The 22,594-nt window shown below is 51.4% G+C and overlaps 2 protein-coding genes across 2 annotated transcripts; one reads left to right on the forward strand and one right to left on the reverse strand.

The window, feature by feature from the left end:
* Nucleotides 1-1,602: 1,602 nt before the first annotated feature.
* Nucleotides 1,603-13,286, reverse strand: ETH_00023095 (uncharacterized protein; the record flags this gene model as incomplete). Its single annotated transcript, XM_013378774.1, has 16 exons — nucleotides 1,603-1,930; nucleotides 2,104-2,255; nucleotides 2,365-2,493; nucleotides 2,635-2,715; nucleotides 2,819-2,939; nucleotides 3,138-3,804; nucleotides 3,979-4,079; nucleotides 4,322-4,606; nucleotides 4,870-5,141; nucleotides 5,263-6,266; nucleotides 6,633-8,051; nucleotides 8,244-11,441; nucleotides 11,627-11,846; nucleotides 12,082-12,226; nucleotides 12,398-12,594; nucleotides 12,762-13,286. The coding sequence occupies 16 exons, from the start codon at nucleotides 13,284-13,286 to the stop codon at nucleotides 1,603-1,605; spliced, it is 8,844 nt and encodes a 2,947-aa protein (XP_013234228.1).
* Nucleotides 13,287-18,028: 4,742 nt separating this feature from the next.
* ETH_00023100 (transhydrogenase, putative) lies at nucleotides 18,029-22,375 on the forward strand (the record flags this gene model as incomplete). The annotated part of the gene is made up of 13 exons (XM_013378775.1): nucleotides 18,029-18,189; nucleotides 18,244-18,435; nucleotides 18,495-18,746; nucleotides 19,129-19,251; nucleotides 19,310-19,393; nucleotides 19,449-19,659; nucleotides 19,719-19,782; nucleotides 19,838-20,426; nucleotides 20,481-20,681; nucleotides 20,895-21,799; nucleotides 22,065-22,133; nucleotides 22,189-22,266; nucleotides 22,329-22,375. 13 exons carry the CDS (start codon nucleotides 18,029-18,031, stop codon nucleotides 22,373-22,375), a joined length of 2,976 nt encoding a protein of 991 aa, XP_013234229.1.
* Between the last annotated feature and the right edge of the window lie 219 nt (nucleotides 22,376-22,594).

Here is a 22,594-nt window from a genome sequence, read left to right on the forward strand (position 1 = left end):
TGGTAACCTTGCAGTTGAAGGCACTCAGGCCTCAATCGCGGGACTACCGTATACATCTGTTCCCTTAACAGGTTGTACAGAACAGCGAATCTGACGAGTCTTGCACGCTTCGCAAGAATTTTGGTGAGTGGCTGTCGGTTATTTGCCATCTGGTCGTTACCAGTTATAGCTTGGAGCATGAGAAGCCGCTAAATTAGGCTGACTGCCAACGAGGAGATTCTGTGTGACGCAGAGGCTACGCTGGTGCTTCAGTAGATGCGTCTACCTCCTTGCTTGCTGTGCCTTGCAGTCAAACGTTTTGGTCTAAAATGCTCAGAGCTCTCGAGGATGCGCAGAAGAGTTGGCCCCGGGATGCAGCTGTTCGCCTTTAACCGAAGCAGCGCCTATTTCGCTCTTGTCGTTCATCTATACCTGTTTGGCCTTTTGGTCATCTCAGCGCTGCCGGCACACGGACGCACAACTGCGAAGGCCCGCAAAGGGCCGCTTGCAGTGCCAGTGTAGGTTGCGTGTCCTGTAAATCAAAAGCTTCACTGGGCCTGTCTCGCCCGTAAGGACAGGACAGCAAGCGTGCATTTCCCGCAATAAATTAGTTTTAACGGAAGGCGACAAGACAGATTTAGAAAGGAAAGACGCAAAAACGACGTGGCATCGACGTTTGTACCAATATACACCACTGACCGGACGACTGTGAAAAGTTAGATAGTCAAAAATCTAGGAACATCAACTGACAGACTATGCAACGAGCAGAAAGCTACTGTCATTTTTCTACTTGCAGATGCTGAACGAGCATTCCCCTCCCGTTGCAAGTGTGATTATCTCCGTCTGAGGACGGCGTTCCCGCAATGGTGCAGCTTGCGAGTTCTTCGCTCCCGTGTGCCAAGATACCACAACTGAAATGTTCTGTTTAGAGGGCACAACACTGCGAGTTTTTGCACAGCACAGCCACATGACGTGCAGCAAATACAGTTTCTTTCTTCAGGTCTCTTGTCGTCTGTTTTAGGTTCATGCTTAGGTACAGCTCAGGACTTTCCTCTCGCACAGTTCTTTAGCTCATCATGCAGCTCCAACGAGAAATTTGCGCGAAAGCCCCAAATACACTAATCGTCCGGGTCTGACGACTCAAAGTCTAGCGACACTCGCATAGCATTCCACCGCGAACGACTAACACACCAGAAGTGCGCGCAATTAGTGATGAAGCGTTTCCGCAACGCAGCAGTGGATCTATATGCAAACAGGCATGGTCGAAAACCACACACTCGTCCACTGCTATGGCGCTCAGTCCATGATTTAGCACCGAACTTACTGGAACTAGCTGAATGCCTTTCGTAACAATACTCGGAAACTCGAAACAAGGAGTAAAGCGTTGCAGCAGTCTTTGCGCGCCCGGTATGCAGCAATGGACTTTGTAAACGGCTCGAGGCACGCAATTTCGTAAATATTCAGTGAGTGCCAAAATACTTAAGGCTCCAACTACTGGAGGAAAAAAACATGCCTTTGTAGTTTATCTCATATCTTGGAAGTCGCTCCGCATAAGTGCTCACTCTTGTCTAGAAAGCTGCAATTCTTCAGTTTCTACAGCAAAAGCTAGTCCACTGCTCTGGCCTACATGGCAAACCGGAGAGACCGGCGGGGGCTCTCATGTGGCCTGGCGGCGTCAGCATCATCACGGTCGTGAGCTGCTTTGCCAGATGTCCGTGAATGGTGCTTGTGTGTATGGGTAGAGGAGCCGCCATAAACACCCCGCACCCACCGTCCTACGCCACCCCAGCCTTTCGACTTGCTACGATGCCTCCTACCCGTACTTCGCTCGCCGGCTTCGGTCTCTTCGTGCCCTTTATGCCTGCTGCGGGGGGGAGTTTCATTGTCTCCAGTAACATCAGTAGATATGGGAATCGCTGTTGTCTGAGAAGGACGGCCGTGGCATACAGTGCTGCAAAGACGTCACACAACTTCGCACCACTAAATGGGTTTTAGCCTAAAACGCCTTCTCCCTGTGTAAGATGAATTACTACGTGACTATCCCAGCAAGAAGAACTCATGGCGTTTTGTGCCGTTTTGTGGTCGTCTGTACTCTCATTTTGGCGCTTGCTTAACCCCTCTCACCTTCTGCGGTTCTTTTCAGTCGGGTCTACGGATGGCTCAAAATTCGGAGAATCCTGCTGTTTTGCCAAAAACTCAGCACCAGCAAGGCAGCTGCCGTCAGCGTCGAGCATTACAAGGAAGTCACTGACTCTATCAAGCATATCCTCTCCGTCCTACAACGCTCCAAACAGGACCCAACCTGTTGCCCTAGGTGCCACAGCAGGCCCACAGCTCATTACTTACGGGCCTACTCTTCATACTCAAAACGGGCACGACAGTTACCTCCAGAGTGATCTCATTTTCGGAGACATACTGTCGAAGACAGTTGAGATCTGCTTCGAGCACTTCTAATTCATCTCGTTCATAGCAGTGTCCTCCATATCCCCACTCAAGCAACAGCAGACACCACGCCTACGCATAGCAACGCCGCAACTAGTCCTTATGCATCATTGATTATGTATGTATATGATTATACAAACATAAAAATGACGCATAAGAACTGGACACAAACACCCTATGATGAAGCTACTGTTACGGGAACGTTCAACGCACCTCCACAAGACTGCGTATTACAGCAGACGCAAGCTCATCTTGCCATTCCAAAGGAGCCGCGCAGAAGAAAGCCTCAACTGTCTGGAAAAAAAAGCACAGAAACGTGTGGGAGGGTTGGAAAAATTCGATGCCAGAAGCAGTCGCCCACATCGTCAACTAGTAATCGGCCATCATGCAGACGCACATTTGGAAAGGCCTGTAGCAGCCGCGAAAGAGTCATCCCAGAAAATGCATCTTCTCCAGCGTACATGTTCCCGAATATATCTCCCTGCAGCTCGTAATATATCAGATGGGCCGCTGCCAGGCTGAGAAGATCGCACAATTAAGACACAGCCATAACAACATCATACGCAATAGAACTCCAACAACAAGACAGAACACCGGCAGCTGCTAGAGAGATCAGCTAACAGCTAAACACTGCCTATTCTTCACAGGCCGCACCCCTGTTTACGTGTGTTGTCCCGTTTCAGAATATTTCATCTTAGAGGAGAGTGGCAACAGACCTGCAGAGCTCTTTGGCAGTTTCTTGGAATTTTTGAGTAACAGCTTCAATGGCATTGTCAACAGCAGCATTAACCTCCTTGAATTCTTCCAGCTGTAGCAGTTGCAACGGATCACGCGCGGGAGTCTGGGTTACGCCGTTGCTACCTGCATTGTCGCCTCGGCCTGGTAGCTTTCGCAGATGTTGCACAACCTCAACATCTCGAGGGCAGCGGCGGACGATTCTCTTCTTCGCTTCGTTAACCAGTTTCTCACGCAATCCCGGCAGACGCTGGAGGTAGAGCTCCACGATGTGAAGTCGGACTAACCAGCGTTGCAGACCGCTGGTTGGCCTCTGGCCGGCTGTGAGCGCAGTTTTCTGTCGCGCTGCTTCCCAGTCTGTCAAGGTGTCAACTGCAGCTAAAAGCTGAGTCACAGTTGGGCAAAGCCTATCTAAACCCTGTATGAAAGGACGGAGTCCCGCGGAAGCGCGCCCCGCTGCATCTGCATCGCTCCGCGCTTGCCCTCCTCGCGTGATCGAAGATTCCCTGCTATCGTTCTGTCCAAAAAGAAGCCGAAAAACAGATCGACTACGGCCTTTATCGTCTTCTGTGGGGCGTCCAGTGGTGCCTTTAGGCGGCTGGTGGGCAGAAGTCCCTTGGTGGTCCGTGCTGTCACCGCTGTTGTCATCTGATACCAAACGCAAGACCGCCCAGAAGAGACACAAAAGTCACCCAGTGTCTTCGAATACCTTACAATTGCAGCAGTCTAAGATACACTGTCTGGAGCGGCGCTTCTGCGCTCGTGAATGAAGACTCCAAAAAAGTGACAGTAAGTGCAACTGAGCAGCAACAAAAGCTTCACCTTCCACGCCTGAAAGGTACGCAGAACCAGCGCGGGCCAAACCCTGTTGAGGGTTGCCGTCCTCCCAACCACCAACGAGTTGCGTCATTCGACCTTTCCAACTGCAAATACACCCAAATGCAGCAACACCAGTCACTAAAATTTGGCTGCTGAAGGCACTAACTTCCTGTCTTCTCGAGAGGCATTCTCTTTCGAACTATTTGACGCAAAATATAGTGTGGTATAGAAACGCGTGCACTAGCGTAACGAACGGATGAAACAAATGTGGAGAAGCTTTTTGGTGTCCTGCGAGAAAGAGACTATAAAACGCAGCCCTTGACAAAAGTGTATTCATCAGAAGTACCCTTTAGACTTCCTGCGGTGCTTCCTGCTATGTTCCTCGGATGTCCGCTGTAGAGCTAAAAAGTGAACAACGAGAGGACATTCAGCGAACGCCGCTTTGCGTCCACGGATGTCCAGTAAACTCATAAAGCAGGTCTGCTGCAGTTGTCTCAGGGCCAGAAGAGGGAGCATGGGACGGCCGCCCCACGCCCCTGGCCCCTCGTTCTGCGAGATGCATGGGTCAGTGAGACTGCGGCAAAGGGAGGCGAACAGCTCAGAGAGGAACTGCAGCAGACGCGGAATCAGCCTGCGAAAACAAGGTGACCAGCGAACATCAAAGCAGTAAATGCGACGGTAGTCAGCGACTCGGCAGGAAAATACAATGCATCGAACACATTCAAAAGTAGAGACACAGCGCAGATAGAAAGATTAGGCACTATGTCAATGTGCCTCAAACCCTCCAAATAAGAAAGAATGCGAAGACGACGGCATAATCATTCACACATTCACAGAAAATCCATAGGAAATACATTCAGGCACTGGGAGGGAAAAGAAGGGGCGCCAGCAGACCAACGAAGTGGTAAAAAGGAGTCGAGTGCGGCTTCCACCACTCCGTAGATACAGCACCACCCGTCTATGGCATTTTCGCTGTAGACAGAATGGGGAGGGTTGGCAGGCAAGAAGACGTCTCTGAGGAATGCCTGAGAGAGGATATCTGTCAGATCGCTAAGATGGAGGGAAAACGAGGCAAAAAAACGTGGGGCCAAAGCTGAAACGAGACCCCTCTGTAAAGCCTCCTTGTCTGAGGAAAAGGTGACGCAGAGAACTCCTCCAAAGCACAGCTGCACCAGAACGCACAAGATTGGGACAAAGACAAGCTTCCTTCATCGTCTCCCCAGCGCAGGCGGTTGATGAATGCATTTGTTCTGTTCCCGATCAATGTTCTACACATCTTTTGTATACCTCGTCTGCAAGACGTTCGAAAGCAGAGAGGGCAGCCAGTACGTCGCGACCTCCCTTGGCTGGAAGGCCCCTCCTTTCTGGGTTTTGTACAGCTCTTTCGGCACAGCGAGAAACAAGAGAAATGACACTGAGGAGCACCGATTTAGCTGCCGCGAGGACAAGCAGTGCATGCTCCCCACGAAGAGGCAGCAAGGGGGAAAAGATGAAAGAATAGAGAAGAAGTTCGGAGTGCACATGGCTGAGGAAACGGTCGATGCCTTTTGCCAAGGCGCTAAGGATTTCATCCTCCTCCGCTTCCTCTTCTGCACCTGAAGTGGCACGCTCCCCCGCTTCTACCTCCTGCTCCTCCACAGCGTTCATGTCTCTGGCAGCTGCGTCGCGAAACGCTCCCTTCTCTCCGTTTGCAATCTGGACTAAACGCAACACGTGCCGGCCCAAAAGTCGACCCGCGGCCGCGGAAAGCGACCGGTAGACAAAACAGCGCAACATGTCATGCAGTGCCGTGGGCCCCTGCACCAGCCGGTGCAGCATCCACACCCATGAATTGTCGGCTGCGACTCCATTCACCTCTCTATCAGGAGTCCCTTCCCGATCCTGCGCTTGAGTGCTAGCCTCGTGCAGGCCAACTCCATTGTCAACTGCGCGCTGCAAGACATCCCGTGTCCGCCGAACCCACTCCTCAGGCACCTCGCTGCAGATACCATAGGCCCTCCCTCCTGCCGTCTGGCCTCTCCCTCCAACAGTAATCTCTCGCTGCTGCTGCTGCTGAGCCTGCGGCAACAGTAAAAGCCGCTGCACCACGCTACGCCACAATGCCAGGGCGAGATGCAGGCCCTGTGGCTCGAAGTGTCTCCTGTAGTCCTGCAGCTGCTGCTGCAGCTGAAGCAAGAAATCTGATCCCAGTAACTGAAGGGCGGCGATCTCCTGCTGCTGAAGCTCCACACGAGACGGCAGCAAGGCCGAGAGCCCGTAACAACATGAGGCCCACTGACTTTTGCGCAGAGCTGAGGTCGGGAAGACACACGCACACACACCGAAAACAAAACTAAGGCAAACACTAGATCCCACATAACACGGACATTTCGAACATTCTACTGCAGAGAAAAATCAGCAATGTGCTTGAAAGCAGCGAGAAAATAGATAAACATGCTAGTAGCTGCAGTTCCACTAAATGTTTGCTACAGCTATTCAGCTTGTCCTCCTACCTTGTGGTTCCCTTACAAGCTAAAAGTCTGCACTTCCACTGAATGTCTGCTACAACTGTCCAGCCTGTTCTCTTATCTAGTGGTTTTCTTACAAACCAAAAGTCATGGCTTCCTGCGAGCCATTTCAGGTGTTTTAAGATTCTGTACAGTTTTCCTTTGCCCTACCGCGGTGTTGCTCTCCTCTTCCCCTATTGCTGCTGTTCCTGGCGACCCACCAGTCCGCGCCAAGCCACAGGCGGTTCGTTAAGAAACCCGAAAAAGTAGGTATAGGCTGGGCAGACAGTGCCCCCTCTTTCTCGGTGCCTTCTTCATCCCTCTCTAAAAGTGAAGAACGCAGAGATAGCAACAGCCGCTCCCCCCGCACACGAGACAACTCCATTAGATCCAACCCACTCGAGATGGAGTCGATCCTAGCTGCTGCAGTCGGTTTGCCATCTGTGCCCTTGTCCGGCTTCCGCAGCACAACTGTGTACCCCGTTGCGCTGCCAGCTACCCGAGCCCCAGACCGGGGCGACGTCGGCGCTATGTTGTTGCCCCCGGAAGCTGAAACGGAATCACCTGGGGAACCTTCTGCATGCACAGCCGCAGCAGCGACAGGTGCAACGATAGCTGCAGACGTTTCTAGTTCTCGATCGTCTGTTTCCTGGACATTTCCGAAAACCCATCCCACTTCATCTGCTGTCTCATCAATGCCCGCCGATGGCTTCTTAAGGAAAGTTCCAAAGTCGCTCACTAGCTCTAGGGCTGTAGATACAACCTCAACACGAGCAGGCTGCACGATGCTCTGGGTGACAGACATCAACTGCTGTATCAGTCGCTGCTGCTGCTGCTGCTCTGCAGTGAGACTACAGTCGGGTCGGTTAGGAGATGTATGAGCCGAGGATTGAGCTACTTCGTGCTTTTGGACCGTCATATCTGTCAACTCAGCCGAGCCAGCTGGTGGCGGCGTCAAATGCTGCTGCTGCTGCTGCTGCTGCTGTTGTTGCACCTCATGGGAGCTCGGAGATGAGTTGCTGCTGGTCGCCCATACGCAGGCCGCAACGAGAAGGGATACGGAGTCAAGAGATATTCCTGGGAAGCCGCTGCCTGCCCTTGTTGCCTTCAGAAGCTGCAATGCAGAGTTACTGGTACTGGTAGGCTCATCTGCAGAAGGGCAAGTGGGGTCGGTCCCAACTTGGGCCGCGTGAGCCACCAACAGCAGCCCCTGCACCAGCGAGGGGGCATCTAACTGCAGGCCGTTAGTGCTGGTGCTGTCTGCGCAGCAGCGAGACAACAGCAGCAGCAAAGAGAGCAGCAAAGGAACGTCCATGCACCAGTATGCGCAAAGCTGAACTTCTCTCGGAAGGCACAAGAGCTGTCGTTGCTCGGCCCCGTCAAGCATGCGGGCAGCTGCAGTCGCAGCACCCGTAGCAGTTGCACCACCCTCTAAAGTGCGCAGCGTCCTCCGTCGCAGGGCCTTCAGCGTGGGCCTCCGGAAAGCAGACCTCAGAGCTCCCTGCAAGGGACCCGCTGGCTCTCCCTGGTGAGTCGAAGCACCTCTCCCCTTCCCCGCCGCCTCAACGTCCGATCCCCAGACGCCGCTGGCTGCAGTCAACAGCACACACCATACCACAATGAGCCACCCGACTCCACACTCTTAAAGGTTCTCGTACCACGGCCGCCCTGAACGGGAGTCCTGGAAAGGCCCGAGTATAAATCTACGGTGGTTACAATCTTGCTGCGTTAAGCTTGCGAAAATGGACTGACAGCTGAAGGCCCCAAACTACTTCGACTCACCGTCTGAATCTTCCGTCATTTCCCCGCAATCACTACGGGTATCAGGCACCTCCAAAAGATTCCTAACAGGTTTCAGACTCAGCTGCCGTCTCGGCTGCTGAGGCGATGTTTGTATGTCCCCGTTTGAAACGGTGAAATCTACGGTAGAGAGCCGCTTCAGAGTGGGGTTGTTGTTGCTTCTAGCTGCGAGTGTACACCGCAGAGCTGAATCTAGAGACGCCGCCTGAGACATGCTGTGCTCCAGCAACTGCAGGAGCTGCAGCCCTCCTCTGTCTCGATGCTCTGTCCGCACCTCCCACGTGAGGGGGGCCTCAGCTTCTCCCGTTCCTGCGGAGGCCGCAGAGTAGTCAGTGACGAGTATAGAGACTTCCTCTATTCCAACAGAGGCCTCCTCATCACCCCAAAGCTGCCGCCGGTGCAGTTGCTGCAGAGCAAATATGTATGCAAATATGTGATAGAAGCAGCACAGTAAGCGTAGGGGCAGCAACTGCAGCTGCGCTGCTGCGGCAATCGCAGCAGCAGTTTCCTCTTTAGAGTAGAGAAGGAAGGCGGGGGCATGAGGAGACGTCTGAGAGTCTGATGTCTCCCCTTGGCAGAGCAACAAAGAGCGCAGGAAATACAAAAAGGCTTCTTCATCGCTTCGACTCTTTTCTCGGGCGTACAACTGCTGGACTTGCAGGGGACGCCATGGAGACCCAGGTAACGGGTACACTACATCACAACCAGAAAGCCCCTCTTCGCCCTCTAATCCTGCAGCAGCGGCTGCTGCTGCTGGCGCTCGCCCTCCTCCCTGAGGCAGCAAGAACTTTAAGAGACGGATACAACGGGTTAGGGCGGCGGCGTAAAGAAGTTGGAGCTGACGCTCAACAAAAGACCGAAAGACGGGGTCCTGATGATTCTGTGCTTCCGTCTCAGGTGCTGGTGGATAATGCACAACTGCTGTTGCGCCTGCCACTGTTGTTGCTGCAGCAGTAGATGAAGCAGAGCCTCGTTTGGATCGTCTCCTCTCTTGAGGAAGCTGCAAGAGGGCAGGTGGTCCAAGGTCGCCTGCGAGCTGCTGCTTCCGCTGTTGAGTGCCATGACCACCTCCGGGACTCGATCCTCTGTGCTCTCCAAAGGCCTTGGCGGAGCTCCGTCGGCCTTCTACCGTTTCCTTGTCTCCAGCTGACATCAAGTCTCCCGCCCGTCTACGGAGAGCCCCTCTCACGCCGTGACTAGTATCCAATTTGCCAATCGCAGCGGCAGCAGCCCCGTGAAAGAACCTTCCGCGCTGGTGCTGCCGCTGCTGCTGCTGTTGTTGCTGCTTGCGCGGTAGCGCCTTTGACGCAGAGGCCGCAGGCCACAGGGCCACGCGCCATGACTCCATTAGTCGGAAGACTCGATATCGCAGGTCGCAAGGATGGATACAGGTGCCGCATCCTGGACCAAAGCCGCTGTTCGATATTGGTGTCAGCAAACTCAGCAACTTGTTGCTGCTGGAACTTGGCAGATCGAAGGAGACCCGAGCGAGCTGCAGAAGTTGCACCAACACGTTCTCATTTGACTGCTGCAAGATAGGGCTGGGCGACATCCACTGAATTGCAGTCTGCAGACGTTGCCGAGTGGGAATTACACTGCGGTGAGACAAGGGACCCTTGGGGAAATTCCCGGCCTCGATACGTCGTTGCCACTCTTCAAGCGGCAAGGAAAACGGATGGCATGGGCCTAGTAGATCTGCACTGGCTGCAAAATTTGAGTCAGGGAAGCCTGAGACATCAGTAACACAGCCACCAGCAGTTCCATCCCCTTGTTGTAGCTGGTGCTGCTGCTGGTGCTGCTGTTGCGTCTCCAGGCTTGCTGTATTAACGCTTCCAAGCTTAAGAGACATAGCGCGTGCTAAGGACTTCCGAGGTCTCCGCGGCAAAACAGGCGGAGCGTTAGGACCTTGATGCTGCTGCTGATGCATCAGAGCGTCCCCCATTGCATTCAACTCCGCCTGACCCTCACAGGTTTGCTGTTCCTGTTGCTGGTCTTCCGCTTCGCTGCCGATGGCTGCCCCTAGCCTGAGGGACATTGCACGGGCTAAAGATTTGCGAGGTCGCCGCATTTGTCGAGACCCTGTGGCTGCTGCCGTGGCTCCGGAGAGGCTCTGCGCCTCGAGGGAAGCGCCTTGATTAGAACTCGACGACAGCAAGTGCGCCTCCTCATCCACGAGAAGGGCTGCAGCTGCTGAATACTGCGAGTGATGGTAAGAAGTAAGCAAAAGGACCTCGTAGGCCAGCATTTGAAGGTCGGACTCCTTCCACTCCAAAGGACCAGATGAGATGCCGCCGGTACTCTCTTGCTGTTGCTGTTGCTGCCGCCGGCTAGACAAAATTCGATCCTGCACCTGCTGCACTGACATTCGGCCGGTGCGGTGAATGCGTGGAGCTGTGGAATTTGCTGGACTTGCAAGAGACGCAGCAGCTGCTGCACGGCGACAGCAGCGGACGAGGAATGATGGTAGGGCAGCATCAGCAGCCGACGCGATCGCCTCAGCGAGACATGCAGCAAAGGCTGGGTCTCTCCAGTGTACGTCATGCGCGGTCACCTCATTGCTAGCCCCGACAGGACGAGACGCCAACGATGAAGATAGTCCAGAAACTTCGCCGCGGTCTGAGCTCCACTGTTGTTCTTTTCGCTGCTCGTCGGTCGGCTTAGTCGAATCCAAAGACATATTTGAGAGAGGAAGGGAACGGAGTGATATCAGGAACGCCTCATACTTAAGTTGTACATCCACCCAAATCATTTCGATAGGTTCTTTTGTGTTTGACTGTCCTGCAGCGGGAGGGCTGTTATCAGGGGACTCCCTAAGGGGCCCCTCGGCACTGCCTGCTTTGACTGCGGAGAGCTGCAAGGCCCTTTCAGCCCTCCCGTGCAGCTCCCCTCGCACCCCCCCCTGGTACAAACTTTGTGACTCTTGCCAAGTGTTTTCCTCATCGGACTCGCCGAGGTTTATTGTCACTTGCTTCCGCACCTTTTGTCTTCGCTCCTTTGGCGACAGTGATACGGCCAACGCGTCCTCTTCGCGTTGTTTTTTCAGCTCCTCAAGCTCTTTCTGCTTGCTTTGAATCTCCTTCTGCAGCCCTTCGCTCTTGAGGCGAAGTTCATCTCGCTCGTTCAGTGTCTCCTGTAACTGCTTCTCCTGGTGCAGCAACAGATTCCTTAGTGTCGCTTCAGCTGGCAAAAACACGATAGCATAAACACAGCTTCCGCAGCTAATATGCCTGGCCTTTCACACCGCGGCAGCGTGTTAAGCTATCCTGTGACTTCAGATAGCGTATCTTTCATTCCCCAGTCTGCCATCTAGGTTTAATCTCCACAAAAGCAACCCTAATAAAGGATCACTTCTACAGACTCCCTACTTGTTCGTTGCTGAGAGGTATCCGGCCCTCCGTTTGCCTGTTTGTAGAGCTGCGAAATCAGCTCTTCTGCTGCCCCTGGGGCAATCATGTCTTGTCCAGCATCTCCGGTAAAGCTTCCAGATGCACTCGCTGCAGCGGCTTCTGCTGCGGCGAAGAGCTGCATGTCCCTCACGTAGTGCAGAACATAGCCAGTGCTCCTTTGCTGGGATGTCAGCGCTGCCTGCGAGGAGCACGAATGAACGTGGTGGGATACAAATTTTCCCCACCGCCCTTACGTCGCAGCAAAACGCGAAACGAATTCGCCAATGACATCGCTTCCTGCAAAGCAAAAGGTCCTGTAACCGAAATGTAGCCGGTAGTGGTGATATTGAACAGATACAGAAGTCGAAAACAAAAGCGCTCATGGTGCGAAACATTATAAAATGCGGTCTAGGAAAATTCAAATAACTGCTTACCTTGCTAGCAGCCCTCATCGATTGGAGAACAGCCAAAGAAACACGGCGCTGGTGCTCTTCAGTGCTCACGCCTCCTGCCTGAGCCCACGCGCAGTCGTTTCCCGCCTTCAGCAGGCGCGCGCTACCTTTGAGTTCCACAGAGCCACTGAAGCAGCCCCAAAAAAAGCGAGACAGTAAAAGCATTAGGATAATCGCAGAGGAGAAGGTCTAACGCAAACAGGCAGGAGCAGAAGGGCCTCAAAAATACACCGGAGGTCGTCAGAATCAGTAGCAGCGGCAACCAAGCTGATAACCTAGCATGCACGGTCTATCTTACAAAGTTCGTGGTGCTGATGATGTAGGGCACTGGCGTCGCTTTGCTGCTTCTGCTGCAAGCGCCTGCTGAAGCGCTTCTTGGGCAGCAACTTTCAGGCGAGAGGCACGACAGATGCGTTGAGTTGCCTTTTGCTCAAGTGATGAGTTCACAGCTTCGCCAAACAAGGCGCGGAGCTCCTGCAAGCTTGCTTCTGCCTTCTGCATTTGGAACAAAACATGCAATAGATACAACTGCAGCCGTGTTTTTCAAGACTCCTCTTTACACCCATACTGGAAAATGGCAAGCAACTGCCTCTAAAATGATCTGACCAGGACAGAGCCAACGCGAAGTATGCTGTGAGCTTTTTCTAGTCCCTTCAACGCACCGTCAGCTCCTCCTCAGCAAGTTGCAGCCGTCGAGCTGCTTTCTGCACATCACCGCTACCCGCAAACTCTGAAGGTACTTGGGTGTTCGCTGCATCGGGAGAATCCGAAGCGTCAGCAGCAGTGGCAAACACGTGTAAGGCATCTTCTAGAGGCTTCACCACGCCTACTTTCAGAGCTGATGAGAAACGTTCGGCCTCTGCCCCAGCTTCCGAGCAAAGGAGCAACAAACTGTTCAGGGCGTCTCGTGCCCCTCCTCCATCTGATACGTTCTCCGATCCCTCATTGTCCGGTTTTCCTGTAGCATTCTTTTGACGACAAGTGTCAAGGACAGTTACCGCATTGAGTCCCCGACCGTGAATGGCTAAGAGGTCTTTCGAAAACCGCTCGAAAGCGCCAGCGATCTCCGATTGGACCCAAAGCCAAGCCGCCGCCGCACGGGCTTCGTCGCACACCCGCCGCGCCTGCGGTGAGAGATTCGGCAGCGGGGAGGCGGCGGAGGCGCCAGTCCCCCAATGGCCGTTCATCCCGTTAACGTGTGAGGCACAGTCATCCTTGTGGAGATTTCATCCTTTCCGGACAAAGGCAATGGCTATATGTCCCCGCGATACAAGCTGCTCCCCAAGGTCCCAAAAATTGCTGAGGGAGAAGAACTTTTCTTGATGAGGCCCTTGAAGGAGAGGCGGGAACCAACAGATAGGTTTCGGCAGTTAATCGACGTCTGCTGTGGCAGCGTTACCGTCTCGCAGTGGGGAAGCACTATAGGCAGCAAGCAGTGAAAGGGATAGTCACGCATGCTACTCAAAAAATGCACTCCTGATAATGTGGAGTCTCATCAACTAATAGGCCCGACCCCGCAGGGACAAATGCCCGCTTCGCAGCCACAGTTGGACTTGCTGTTCTGTACGTCGACAGCATTCTAGGTTTTGGACTACTGATTCATAAGAACTATCCCTAACCTTGCAAGACATGCAGTTGAACGGAAAACCCTGGGGTAGACAGATTATCTAGCCCCCGGGCGCAATGCGAATCAACCCGCAGTTCCCAAGCCAGGTCGAGAGGAAACAGCTCCCGAGACGGCTCAACGATCCCACTTTACTCTGCTGGTATTTATGTTGAAGGAACAAACAAGGAATCAGTGTAGGCAAGCACATGAAGAGATGATCAGTGACAACTTCATAAGCTGTATTGACCTTATTCAACTATACCAGCTACGTAGACACAGCCTTCTTACATGTCGGCTCACATGTTCGCGCCCCATCAACCTCAAGTCAATCAAAGATAATACGAATATTCTTTGGCTGTAAAACAGTGAGACATATCTAAAACTCATCTTAACTCTCCAACAGTTGAGCTGCAGTCAGTCCAGGCCTTGGGTTGGCCGGCGGGATTTCCATCGCCCAATAGAAAGGGTAAAGCCAAGGAAGTCTACTTTCAAGATGTATCTGATGCACAGTTTTATTTATTGTCTGTCTATTTCACTCAAGCAGTGCATCTTCTTTCTCTCGATTTGTAACAGCTGCACGATTTGCCAGTGGTGGCGGTCTGACCTGTTACTTCTGCAAACATCCAGAGCGGGAGTAGTAGTAAACTAAATGATGCAAGCTTTCGCATTTCTTTCGTATGATTAAAACTGATAGTTTATTAATGAGGGAGGCCATCTAGACTCGGATTCCCCCTCTCAAGCATAGGTCCGACGTATTCAAGTTGACGGAGCATTCCTATTGAAACTCATCGAAACTAAGAAGAAAGCTGGCAAAATTCACAGTAAACAACCCTCAAGATGTTTTACATTTGTAAATATGCTTTGCTGGGCCAAAATTATCCCAATGTAGGAAAGTTCGGGCCCAATTCGCCCCCAAAATACGCATTGCAAATTAGGACGATCGTTCGTGACAGTTACCGGGATGCAACATCAAAGAAACGGGAATATAGTCCTCATGGGGGAAACAGTTGCATAAATATGCTATTCGCAATTATGTAGAACAGACTGCCGCCGTTTTAAGTGATGATCCTGCTAAAACAACAATCTGTGCAATATCCGCAAGCTTTCTGATAAGTCTCGGCATACATAAGTCAAATACGAATCGTGACCTTCACAAATGCGGTTCCACTCGGAAAGCTCTGCTTGTGGAGGACACATAAATGCAAGAAAACGAACGCGATTGCTTCCACGAACGCAATTGCGTTCGTGAACGCGATTGTGTATGGTGCAGTGTTTATGCACGATACGTGAGAATGTGCAGCGAAATTTTCAGTCGCACTATGGCAGTGCCGAGTTATAATTACTCTGCTCCTTTATTCTGCTAGACTGTCACCAGACACGGCTACCACTATAACCGGACTGCTCGGCAGAGTGCGGTGCGCTGAAATACCTCTAGAAATGCACAACTTTTCTGTAATAGTTCGTGTCCTGGAGATGAAGAAATTACGCATATCATTAGTTGCTCTCTTTTTAAGCGATCGTGTCAGGCCAAATGTGGGAAAGGAATATTTCTGTCGTTTCTCAGCCGTTTCTGGTTAGCGTCAGGACCGTCAAAAATGCTTGAAATCACGTGCACTATTTGCAGCTCGAAGTGGAAGCGATTTCCTGAGTATTCAAGCATGCAAGAAAGCTTAGGACGCATAAGAGGCTCCCCCAGTACCCCTGAAAAAGCGCTCGGCGGCCAAAGTAGGATTAGTTAGGTACGAGTTGACTTGCAAAACTAGTGTGCAGCTCATTGAGTTGATCACATCTTGTACGACATTGCATGAAAGGTGTCAATTCTCATTAAGGTTGAATTAACACAAGAGCACAAATCACCTCATGCTTCTCTTGTGGCTTTAACGGGGACGAGGCCTGTGGGCCCGCCAAGTTCAGCGATTCCCTGTTCCTCACCGTCACCTTTGCCTGCTTGACTACTGTGCTAGGCTCTATCCACGTACTGTATCTCAAATCCACCACCGAAAGCAATGCGTTTCAGTCTTTATCACACGCTAAAGCTTTGTCAGCTGCCATCGGAAAATGTGCATCATTTCAGCCTTAGTGAGCGGTTGGTGCCATTTTTAAACAGCTAATGCTTTTCGCGGAACTGCATAAACTTGCATCGGCTGCCTTGCCATGAACTACGCTTGAATGTAGGGCCTTCTCTGAAGCTCTGCCCTGAGGCAAATGCGCTTGTGAGAGCCACCCTCTTTGGAAGGGCCTATTTATTAGATACAAAAGCAACCAACTTATCTGTAAAACCTTAGTCAGCTTTTAGTGACTGAACGCATAGCGGTTGGTTCTTTTGGCCCCGCGGTGGGTCATTCAGGTTTCTGACCTATCAGCTTCCGACGGCAGAGTACTGGCCTACCGTGGAAATGACGCATAAAGTGAAATTAGTGTTCCATTCGGGAAAGAGAGTCTGAGAAACAGCTACTGCATCTACGTGCTGTGGCACGGCTAGTAAACAGCGGGGAGGAGCAAACTTTGCACTGAAAGATTTCTTCCCTTTTTCACGACAAAGCCTGCCAATTTCTACCTAACTGAATTTTATTCCCCTAACGCCTGAAGCAGCACTGCCTTTGCCAGCGATTGCCCCTCACTCAATTCTTCAACAACACATTAGTGAAGGTAGACTCGTGCCTTTCACGAAAAGCACAAGTTCTTTGTTGCAAATGGCACGGTAGTCCATCATCTGTAACGGAGCACACACGGAAATTTCTTAGTTTGAAGAATGCTTTTTCAAGCTCAACAAAGTTGCGTCCGAAAGGCCAATATTTGCCAAGATTCACATATGCCATGGCATAGAGGGACGGGCTGATATGTATAATGTATTACATTTGCGTTCAAAGGAGTTGGGGCAAGCTGAAAAGATTCTATTTGCAGTGGAAAGCCCCAAAGGCGATTGTTCATTGTCAGGATGAGCTCCATCGGCGGCCTTTTTCAACAGCAGTGTAGATGATAGGATCATTGAGCAAGTGATTGACTATTGCAACACAGCTATTGCGAACACTGAACTTGAGAAGAGAATGCGCTGCCTACAGTCGTTTGTTTATGGCTGCAGCTTCACACACATGAAAATTTCCCATGAAGTTTCGAGTTGCACACTCCTCCACTCGCAACCTAAGCAAAAGTTTCGCGCTACATGCCGCATTGAACGAGTTGACGACTAGGCTCATAAGTTTGCTGTTTTCGCTGCTTTCACCGCGCTCACTTGCGGTGACCTTGCATGTTTAAATCTTGAATTTAGCAGTGTTAAGGCCAGATCAAAAGAATGACGACCCAGAAAAAAGTGGTGAAGCATGAATATTGCAGAAAATGAAAACAGTGCGCAACCAGCCAATTTGTTCATGATTATTGTTCCAGTTCTCATTGAAATCCTAATAAGAATGTAGCGGATATGCAGACGCGCACCGAACAAATTCAGCGAAGTCTTAACTGATGATCTGTTCAGTCGAACACCAGAAAGATTAGCTTTGGAAACGGAGAGCAAGTAGATACCACACGAATGAAGAAATCAGAAGTATTCACAGCTTTCGGCTTGGCGTGAAGCCAAGTATGACAAAGAGAAATTATTTCACAAACCAGCTTAATCTCTTAAATCATCATAAAATCCAGATGGGAAAGTGCCCCTTAGTCGCAACAATACTGATGAAATACTGACTGAATGTTACGACTATCCGTGCTGCTTGTCTTAAGTTGCTTTTTATAATATATAAAGAAGTCCCAGTAGTGGTCCAGCCCTGATCTGGCATGAAAGCCACTGTGCTTCTGAACGGAGATGGGGCCGAGATTGAAGTGTTGAAGCTGTTCGATGATGCTCCGCAGTTGAAATCTGTGCAGATTTTCGTGGGAGACATTGAAAAAGCTTCATGAGATAGTAAAATCCTATGAAGCGGAGTGGTGAGACCTGTCTTGGTCTTTTCCATAAGTGGAATTGCACTGCTTGCGTCTCGACCTCCCGCGAAGTAGATCAGCTGGGCGGTGCCAAATCGAAGCATGCGGCGGGCTAGACTTTCGGCCTCACCTTTGATATTTCGCATTATTAGTTATTTCAGATTAAAAGGCTTGAAGACGCGGAGGTATCTGCAAGCAAGGCGGTGCGCTGTGTGCATGCTTGATCGTCAACGAACCTGCGGTGTCACTACAGTGGACCATTTCGGCGGATCACTTTGTAGGTCAGGGATCACAAATGGAATCAGAACATTCTAAAACCAGCATTGGTCCGCCAGAAAACAGCGGCACCTGAGGGGCAACCTGGTTTTGTCTAAACTGGAGCAGAGTTTTCCAATTCCTTTTGCAAAGATGTGGCGCCCCAGCGGACTATCAAGTATTTTCCTGGCAACCTGCCTCGGTGTCGCTCTTTGGAGCACAACCGCGAGCGCTGAGTTCGACTTTCCGGCTGCAAACTTGAGGTCGATCCAGCGTCACCTCGTCCGCATGGGCGAATTTTTCCCAGTTAACCGGTAAGCAAGCCAAAGTTTCTTCTCTCCACGTGTTCGTTTAACATTCCTTTTTAGGCCTGGTGAAGGAGATGAAGGCTTCGATGGAGCACGCCCTGAGAACCCAGAGGGCGGAGCTATCTCGAAGTTTGCGTTCTCAAATATGCCTTCTCTGCTCGGAGCCGTCTACCTCTTCTCTGCAATCTGTTTTATTCTATGTCTGCGTGGGCTGAGTACGCCCCAGACAGCTAAGCGTGGCAACATTCTTGGGTATGTCGTTTTATACGTGCCTTGCGCGACCATTTCGATACTCATTGGCTTTTTAACAGTCTTGTGGGCATGGTAGCCGCTGTCGTCGTGACCTTCACGGAGGCAGGGTTTGGACAGCATTACTTGCTGTTTTTCGCCACTGCTGCACCGGCCGTTGGCCTGGGGCTGTACATTGCGCAGTCTGTCAACATGACTGAGATGCCTCAACTCGTGGCTCTTTTCCACAGTTTCGTCGGTCTTGCCGCCGTAATGGTAGGCAAAGTTGATCTCAATGTGATTGCATCGGCCTGCTTCACATCACATCACATCAGGTTGGGTTCGCGAACTTCCACTCCCCTGCTGGCGTGGAGCGCGCTTCCTCACTTCTACGTCTGTTGGAGGTCTACGCCGGCGTTTTCGTCGCCGGTATCACCTTCACCGGATCAGGTTTGTCAGATTTTACCCTTCACTGCAGAGGAAAGTCATAATATACGCTCTTTCAGTGGTCGCTGCGGCAAAGCTCCATGGATCGATGGAGAGCCGCTCATTGAGGGTTCCCGGACGCCATGCGTTGAATACTGCCACTATTGCTGCCATTGGCGTACTTGGCGCTCTTTTTTGCGTCTCTTCTGGCCACTTTACACGCATGCTTTGCCTGTAAGGCCTTTGTTCCTTTTTAATTCCTTGTTATCGGTTCTTAACCCATGTCTTCAGTTATGTGAATGCTGGCTTGAGCATGTGGCTTGGTTTTCACCTGGTCGCCGCTATTGGTGGAGCTGACATGCCCGTCGTGATCAGCTTGCTGAACTCGTATTCCGGAGTGGCGTTGGCTGCCAGGTATGCACAAGCATGAATATCCACACTGTGGAACAGGCTCAACCTTTTTGTTCTTCAGTGGCTTCATGTTGGACAACAACTTGCTGATCATTGCTGGTGCTCTCATCGCGTCATCTGGTGCCATTCTGTCTTACATCATGTGGTACGGACATTCTTTGTGCTTAAATCAACCGCTGCTTTTCCACGCGTTTACACAGCAAAGGCATGAACCGGAGTCTGTGGAATGTCGTTCTTGGTGGCTTCGAGGAGGCCGAGGAAGTTGGCGCAGCCAGCCCTCAGGGGGCTGTGCAGCAGGCCACGGCTGATCAGGTCGCCGACGAGTTGCTGGCTGCCCGCAAAGTTTTGATCGTGCCTGGATACGGAATGGCCGTTGCAAGGTGCCAGAGCGAGCTTGCAGACATTGCCAAGGTAAATGGATGTTACTCTTTTGCACATCCAAGCACGTGCTTCATGAGTCGCATGTGCAGAACTTGATGAACTGCGGTATCACCGTCGATTTCGGCATCCATCCAGTTGCTGGTCGCATGCCAGGTAAGGCAAAAAGCATAATAAATATCCTAAGGACGTGTTTTCAACGATTTTTCAGGCCACATGAACGTCCTCCTCGCTGAGGCTGATGTTCCGTACAAGATTGTCAAGGAGATGTCTGAAGTCAACCCGGAAATGAGCTCCTACGACGTCGTCCTGGTTGTTGGAGCCAACGACACCGTCAATCCTGCAGCCCTTGAGCCAGGATCAAAGATCTCAGGAATGCCCGTTATAGAGGCCTGGAAAGCTAGACGCGTTTTTGTGCTGAAGCGGTCCATGGCTGCTGGATATGCCAGCATTGAAAATCCACTTTTCCATCTGGAGAACACACGCATGCTCTTCGGAAACGCAAAGAACACCACTTCTGCAGTCTTCGCCCGTGTCAATGCCGTATGTGCCTCACCTCTCCCTTTAAAATTGGCAGAATTGACAACTGGTGTTTTTCAGAGAGCCGAGCAAATGCCACCATCTGCTGCCCGTGATGACCTCGAAGCTGGACTACTTGAGTTCGATAGGGAAGAACGTGTTGATCCCTCTTCTTGGCCATATCCCAGGATGGCTGTTGGTGTTCTGAGAGACTCCAATGGCTCTGTTATGGTGCCAGTAGCTCCGAAGTTTGTGCCCAAGCTGAGGAAGTTGGCATTCCGGTAAGAAACAACAAACGTGCACCTCACATGGCAATGTTTTCAACTCGTGCACAGTGTCAATGTCGAGTCTGGTGCTGGCGCCGATGCCGGCTTTACTGACGAAGAGTACAGGAGGGCTGGAGCAGAAGTCCTGTCGGGCCCCGATGCAGTCATTAACCAGTCTCAAGTCCTGCTCCGCGTTTCAGCGCCGTCGCCAGATCTGGTTTCGCGCATTCCTAGGGACAAGGTCCTTATCAGTTACCTATTCCCCAGCATGTAAGCCGTTTATTGCTACAAGGCAGTTGTTTACAAATAATACACGGTAAACTATCCAGCAACCAACAAGCTCTTGACATGCTAGCACGCCAAGGCGTCACCGCACTTGCTGTGGATGAGGTTCCTCGCGTCACAAGAGCACAGAAGCTAGACGTGAAGTAAGCAAAATACGCAGATTGTCTTCTCGAATATTCCGGTCTAAATTTCTTTTAGGTCTGCTATGCAAGGTCTCCAGGGATACCGCGCCGTTATCGAAGCGTTCAACGCTCTTCCGAAGCTCAGCAAAGCATCTATCAGTGCTGCAGGCCGTGTAGAAGCCGCTAAAGTTTTCGTCATCGGTGCCGGTGTTGCTGGACTACAGGCAATTTCTACCGCCCATGGTTTGGGTGCACAAGTATTTGGCCACGATGTGCGCTCTGCAACTCGTGAGGAAGTCGAATCTTGCGGTGGAAAGTTCATTGGTTTGAGAATGGGAGAGGAGGGTGAAGTCCTCGGAGGATATGCACGCGAGATGGGTGATGCATATCAGAGAGCGCAACGCGAGATGATTGCCAACACAATCAAGCACTGCGATGTCGTCATCTGTACCGCTGCTATTCACGGCAGACCTTCACCAAAGCTCATATCACGCGACATGTTGCGTTCAATGAAGCCTGGCTCCGTCGTCGTAGATCTTGCAACAGAGTTCGGTGATGTGCGCTCCGGCTGGGGTGGAAACGTCGAGGTTTCGCCTAAGGACGACCAGATTGTCGTTGATGGCGTCACTGTCATTGGTCGCAGACGCATTGAGACTCGCATGCCCATTCAGGCGTCTGAGCTGTTCTCCATGAACATATGCAACCTCCTTGAGGATCTTGGTGGTGGCAGCAACTTCCGCATCAACATGGACGACGAAGTCATCAGAGGATTGGTCGCAGTCTACCAAGGTCGCAACGTGTGGCAGCCATCGCAGCCCACTCCTGTTTCCAGGACACCTCCGCGCGGCCAGATGCCGCCCCCGTCTGCACCTGGTGCACCAGCTCCTGAGAAGCCTGGTGCCTTTGCTCAAGCACTTGCTTCGGATGCATTCTTCGCAATGTGTCTTGTTGTTGCTGCCGCTGTTGTCGGGCTCCTTGGCAGTAAGCATATTTGTCTCACTGCATACGTTTGAAACAGATTACAATTATCGTCTTCAACAGTTGTCCTTGACCCTGTGGAGCTCAAGCATTTGACTCTCCTCGGCTTGTCTCTCATCGTCGGCTACTACTGGTGAGCAAGATTCATAAAACCATCTTCTGGGCTCTCTTATAAAAGGATGTCTTTCAGCGTGTGGGCCGTTACGCCTTCGCTTCACACACCATTGATGTCTGTGACGAATGCCGTACGTTCGATAATTATTCACAGAAATCCGCGGCCTTCGTGCATGCATGTTCTCTCAGCTTTCGGGAGTCATTGTCATCGGCTGCATGCTCGGTAGGTTCAAATTAATCTAATCTACTGCATGAACATCTCCCAAGCGTTCTTTCAGAGTACGGAACCGCCATGATATCCGGATTCACTCTTCTCGCACTCATTGGAACCTTCTTGGCTTCCGTCAACGTTGCTGGTACGGAACACATTCTATGCTAGTCTGCTGCAGACTGGTGCTTTATACTAATTATCTTTCAGGTGGATTCTTCGTAACTCACCGCATGCTGAAGATGTTTCAGATATAAGGGGAGAACCCCCTTGAGTTAATCTTAACTCAGAATAACTCTTTTTCAATTGTATAAACCTGTACTCGTTGCAATCATTGTTGGGTATATCCTGCAGTTTCGAAAGCCAGCTACAAGTTATAGCCTAGATTAGGAGCATTTCGCAGTAGAATGACTAAAACGGATATCGAAGACAATAGAGGCAGTAGAAAGTAGTATCAAGCTTTAAAATGTTCGAAA

This window comes from Eimeria tenella, genomic scaffold (assembly GCF_000499545.2).
Source record: "Eimeria tenella Houghton genomic scaffold, Eth_scaff98, whole genome shotgun sequence".
Lineage (NCBI taxonomy): Eukaryota > Apicomplexa > Conoidasida > Eucoccidiorida > Eimeriidae > Eimeria > Eimeria tenella.